Source organism: Malaclemys terrapin, chromosome 2 (genome assembly GCF_027887155.1).
Source record: "Malaclemys terrapin pileata isolate rMalTer1 chromosome 2, rMalTer1.hap1, whole genome shotgun sequence".
Taxonomy (NCBI): Eukaryota; Metazoa; Chordata; order Testudines; family Emydidae; genus Malaclemys; species Malaclemys terrapin.
In genome coordinates this window covers 237531056-237537055 of record NC_071506.1, presented here as the reverse complement: position 1 = coordinate 237537055, position 6000 = coordinate 237531056, and the positions used below count along the sequence as shown (strand labels likewise).

General features: G+C 54.8%; 1 protein-coding gene across 2 annotated transcripts in view; it reads left to right on the top strand.

Moving 5' to 3' along the window:
• Nucleotides 1-3927: 3927 nt before the first annotated feature.
• The window catches only part of GLCCI1 (glucocorticoid induced 1), a 96974-nt gene continuing 94901 nt past the window's right edge, over nt 3928-6000 (top strand). For both annotated transcript variants that reach the window (XM_054020361.1, XM_054020360.1), the window contains exon 1: nt 3928-4719. In XM_054020361.1, coding sequence (XP_053876336.1) covers nt 4203-4719 — 517 coding nt within the window. In that variant the 5' untranslated portion in view covers nt 3928-4202. The remainder of the gene's footprint in view (nt 4720-6000) is intronic.

The following is a 6000-nucleotide window of genomic DNA, read 5'->3' as shown; positions in this document are numbered from 1 at the left end:
ATTAGTCCAGCCACATATGAAGTGAAGATAGCATGTTCATTGACTAAGGTTTGCTCTACACTACAGGTGTATTTGGTATAACTATGGTGCTCAGGGTGTGGAATATCCACACCCAAGTGATGCACTGTTACTAACCTAACCTCTGGTGTAAACCATGCTATGCTGATAAGCATTCCTGTTGACATAGCAATCGCCTCTTGGGGAAGTGAAGTACTTACACCAATGGGTTCATCTTCTGGAGATATAGGAGGGGTCGGCAACCTACGGCACACGTGCCGATTTTGAGTGGCACGCTGCCTGCCCGGTGAGAGGAGGAGGAGGCGCCGAAAAGCGCCACGCTGGGGGAAGAAGCGGGGAAGGGGGGAAGCTTGGCTGCCGCAGGACCAAGCTTCTGCCTCCTGCCCCGGCAGGGGGGGGGGGGGTGGGGGGGGTCCCGGCCCCCCGCCCCACTCAGCCCCCTTGCCCACTGCTCTCCCCTGCAGGGGCAGCAGGCTGAAGCTTAGTCCTGTGGCAGCCAAGCTTCCCCCTCCCCCACTTCTTCCTACAGCTTGGTGCGTTCCGGCCCCTCCCCCTCCCCCTCCCCGCCGGTGATGGCCCTTGTGAGGGGGAGGGGAAGGGGGAGCAGAGCAGAGCCGAGCGGCAGCGTGCTCGCTGCTCCATAAAGTAGGCAGAGAGAGGTAGGGATGGAGCCTGGGGGAAGAGGGTGGAACAGGGCATATCCCTTCCAGTCCCCTGCCTTGAGCTGCTCAGGGCAGGGGGCTGGGAGCACCCCCACGAGCCGAGCACCCCAGCCTTCTGCCCTGCACCCCCCACACTCCCCCCAGCCCTCTGCCCTGACCTCGAGTTGCCCCCAACACCCAGCCTTCTGCCCTGCACCTCCACACACCCCAGCCCTCTGCCCTGACCTCCCCCCCAACACCCAGCCTTCTGCCCTGTACCCCCCCCACACCCCCAGCCCTTATCCCTGCACCCCCACCTTCTGGCACCTGCCAACCTTCTGCCCTGCACCCCCACACCCACCAGCCTTCTGCCCTGACCCCTGAATCCCCCCACACCACCAGCCTTCTGCCCTGAACCCCCCATATCCCCTCTGCCCTGACCTCTGAACCCCCACACACACCCAGCCTTCTACCCTGCACCCTCTGCCCTGACCCCTGAACCCCTCCCCCAGGTCTGGGGTCCCGGCTGCTGGCCCCTTGCCAGCTGGCGTCCCGGCCAAAGGCCCTGCTCAGCCCTAGGTGAATAGAACCCCAGGCTGGAAGAGGGCTGAGCAGGCTGGTGGCGTAAGATCAGCATTTTAATTTAATTTTAAATGAAGCTTCTTAAACATTTTGAAAACCTTGTTTACTTGATATACAACAATAGTTTAGTTATATAATATAGACTTAGAGAGACACATGTATTACCGGCATGTGAAACCTTAAATTAAAGTGAATAAATGAAGACTCAGCACACCACTTCTGAAAGGTTGCCTACCCCTGAGATATACCTATATCTCCATGAGCTGGAAGGAACCCTGAAGGGTTATCGAGTCCAGCCCCCTGCCTTCATTAGCAGGACCAAGTACTGATTTTTGCCCCAGATCCCTAAGTGGCCCCCTCAAGGACTGAACTCACAACCCTGGGTTTAACAGGCCAACGGTCAAACCACTGAGCTATCCCTCCCCTCTTCACCAATGATACAGTGATACAGCTGAATTGGTGCAGCTGTGCTGTTGATGCACTGTATGTATAGATAAGCACTAAGCCTATGTCCATACTCCTGCTAGCTCTCATCTAGCCAGTGTGAGTATAAATAGCAGTGTAGCTGCATAGCACTGATAGCAGCAGTGGAGGCACAGCTGAGCTCGGCTGAGGATAAACCCACCTGAAACTGGTACTATTGCAGCGATGCTGCTATGTATACTTGTGCTGGATGAATGAGAGCAAGCATGACTAGTTGTATAGAAGCAGGGCAATTAAGAACATAAGAACGGCCGTACCAGGTCAGACCAAAGGTCCTCTAGCCCAGTATCCTGTCTACCGACAGTGGCCAATGCCAGGTGCCCCAGAGGGAGTGAACCCAACAGGCAATGATCAAGTGATCTCTCTCCTGCCATCCATCTCCACCCTCTGACAGACAGAGGCTAGGGACACCATTCCTTACCCATCCTGGCTAATAGCCATTAATGGACTTATCCACCATGAATTTATCCAGTTCTCTTTTAAACTCTGTTATAGTCCTAGCCTTCACAACCTCCTCAGGTAAGGAGTTCCACAAGTTGACTGTGCACTGCATGAAGAAGAACTTCCTTGTATTTGTTTTAAACCTGCTGCCCATTAATTTCATTTGATGACCCCTAGTTCTTGTATTATGGGAATAAGTAAATAACTTTTCCTTATCCACTTTCTCCACATCACTCATGATTTTATATACCTCGATCATATCCCCCCTTAGTCTCCTCTTTTCCAAGCTGAAGAGTCCTAGCCTCTTTAATCTCTCCTCATATGGGACCCGTTCCAAACCCCTCATCATTTTAGTTGCCCTTTTCTGAACCTTTTCTAGTGCCAGTATATCTTTTTTGAGATGAGGAGACCACATCTGTACGCAATATTCGAGATGAGGGCATACCATCGATTTATATAAGGGCAATAATATATTCTCAGTCTTATTCTCTATCCCCTTTTTAATGATTCCTAACATCCTGTTTGCTTTTTTGACCGCCTCTACAATTACACCCCTAGATTACAGTGAAGGCTCTCCATGACCCATTATTTGGCTAAGACTAATGTGACTCAGTAGCATCCCTTTTAGGTAGCTAAGGAGTGGTATGGACACACTTTGGGATCATAGATTCATATATTATGAAGCCAGAAGGGAGCACCGCTCTGATCTCCTTCAAAATACAGGCCAGAGAACTTCCCTGAATTAATTCCTGTTTACAGTACAGCATATATTTTAGTAAAACAGCCAGTCTTCATTTAAAAATTGCCAGTGGTGGAGAATCCACCACAGCCTCTCAATGGAGTTCGGTGCCAGAGGGCAACTGTAACACAGGGCTGTAGTTGTGTGTGTGTGTGTGGGGGGGGGGGGGAATGTAAAGTAGGATAAATGGGGAGGCAGAAGTAGCCCCAGGCAAAAAAAGAAGGAAAAAAATCCAGACCCACCTTTCTGTTCAAGTTCTTTCAAATGTAAAAGGAGAAAACTGGGGCGCAGCTAGAGGAGAGGCCTGAGCGGGTACAGAAAAGAGGGCCTATAAAACCAATCTTAATGGAAAGGAACGAGCCACACATTTCTCACTGGCTCGGGCAGGGGCGCATAACGGCTTCACGTGTAATGCTGAGGGGAGCCTGCTCATTTGACAAAATACTACGCCATGTACACGGAGTACTATACAGCCCCACAGGCGGCCCGGCAAAAGTCAGGGCTACTCTCCCTGAGTAGCTGCGGCACCGGCCCTCAAGCAGCCCTGCGCTCGCACGTGCCCGTTCAGCGCCCTCACCAGCTCCCCCTGCGCGCTGTGGCCGCAGAGGTAACAAAGACACGGAGCCATCGGACGGGCCTGCCCGGAGGCGCGATGGGGTGGCCTAGTCACACAGGAGGGGTAACGGCCAGCCCCAGCTCTGCGCGCGCCCCGGGCCTGAGGCAGCCTGCTCCCCTCGTAACACAGCCGCCGCCGCCACCTCCTCGCTACCCCAGCCCACCCCACCACCGGGCAACTTAAGCCGCCCAGCCCACAGCTGCCACCTCCCCACCGCCCAGAGATGCTCTCCCTACCCCTCCATTAAAAAGAGACCTCTGATTGGTGGACAGTGCTGCCCTTCATGTGCCGTAGCCAATCGGACTAGGGCTAACGGAGGCAGAGTACCCAATGGGCGCGCTGCTTGCCGCCCTTGCCCGTCGCTGCCGGGCGGCTGAGGCTACGAGTTGCCATTCGGGGGTAGGCAGGGCGGCGAAGAGGGCGGGTGTCGGTTGCTGCGGCTCGCGAGGGTAGGCGCACGGGGCTGGCTGCGGACCCCTCCCCCCTTCGCCGCGAGGGGCAGCGCTATACGATGTGAACGGCTGCGGGGCTCCGCAGCGCTCCCGACGGGCGGCGATGGCCAGAGCCTGGCGCGGGAGCAGCCGCCGTCGCCGATAGGAAGCGCCGGGGGTAGCCGGGCGGCGTGGAGAGTCCGTCGGGCCGTGAAGCGCTTGTCCCGTCCCCGCCCCCCGGCGGCGAGTGCATGTGGGGAGCCGGCCGGGGGCAGCGCACGGAGCCCCTGCCGGGACTTGCGACCCCCCTGCCCGCCATGTCCTCCTCGTCCAGCTCCTCGCAGACCCCGCCCGGGCACCACCCGCCGCAGAGGATGAGGCGCGGCGCCGCCGGGTCACCCACCGCGGCCAGCGGCGCCGCCGGCAACGGTGCGGGGGGAGGCGCCGCCAGCAGCGCCGGGACCAGCCGGCTGCTGCAGCCCATCCGAGCGACCGTGCCCTACCAGCTCCTGCGGGGCAGCCAGCACAGCCCCACCCGCTCCCCTTCCTCCTCGGTGGGGAGCAACACCGGACCGGCGGGCGGCGGAGCGGGCCACGGCAGCAGCCCACCCAGCCCGACGCCGCCGCTGGCAGCGCCTGCCCCCCCGGGAGGCGGCGTGGCGGACCCGGGGAGGGTGAAGGGCAGGCAGCGGCGCTCGCCGGAGAGCGGTGGCAGCAGGAGGAGCAGCTCACCTGAGAGACAGAGCCCCAGCTCCCCAGTGTACAGAGGTAAAGCACCCGGGACGGAGAGAGACCAGGGGGCCGAGGCCGAAACACCATCTCCTGAGCCTTCTCCTCCAGAGGAGGGCGTGTGAACCCCGAAATACCCCCCGCCCGAGAGAGGGACGGGGGGGTTGAATCATCCTCTCTGATCTATTGCAAAGAGACGAGCCATGAAATAATCCCCGAAGAGACTCGTCCCAAACCTGAAAATACCCCCATCATGAGTTTCCCCTGAGAGATGGGGAGTGAACCCCGAAATACCCCTTCTCCCCACTTCCCAAAGAGAGATTAGGGCTGAGATCTGACCTCAAAAAAATTCTATTTCCTCTCCCTTCAAAAGGGACCAACTGTGGGGATGAGCCCTGAAATGTCATCTCCCTTTTCAAGGGAGAGTGAGAAATCAAGCTTTAAAGCACCCTTTGCAGAGAGAGATTGGGGTTTAGGGCTGAAATACCTCTCTGTGCTCCCAAATAGAATGATGAGGACAGGCCTGTAAAATACACCCCCATACATGCACACACAAGGAGGTGCAAACAAGGCCTGAAAGGATCACTCCCTCATACAAGAGGCGGTACAAATACAACATCTAAAGTATGACCGACCCCACGCTGCCCTCTATGCAAAGAGGTTTAAACGCAAGCTTTGATATACACACACTTGATGAGATATAGATAGGTGCTCTAAAATATCGTACCTTAGTGCACATGGGTATAAAACACCCTATAAATGCATCTCGCCGTATATGCCTGGATATAAAGAAAAGCCCTAGGATATCCTACTACCACCCCTATATAGGTACACACACATGAATTGAGATGGCACAGATATAAGCTCTAAAGTAACCCCTTCCCTCTCCATTGTATTTTAAAACAAACCCAACCTCTTAAACCGTTCTCCCCCCCCCCCATTTTTAATTTTTAGGTTAAAATGTGAATTTTAAAATTCTTCCATACACATCAAAACAACACAAAATTCTGATAGTCTAAAGAAATGCTAAAAACAAACCGCCAGACCTAAAAAATCATAAAATGCCTCAAAGAAAGAAATTAGAAAAATGATAGAAACCTTAAAAACCACAACCTAAAATACAGCCTAAAAAGCTTTAAAATAAGTACAGGCTCATTATCTAACATAACCTGCTTCATGTTGTCTGTTGAATTATTAAAGGTGTTAAAGTGACTGTGGCCATCTTAGTCCCGTCTCCCCTCCTCCCCCATCACTTCAGCAGTTGAATGAATCAGACTGAATGCACTTTGTATGTTACCCTGCTGCAGTTATCAGGTATCG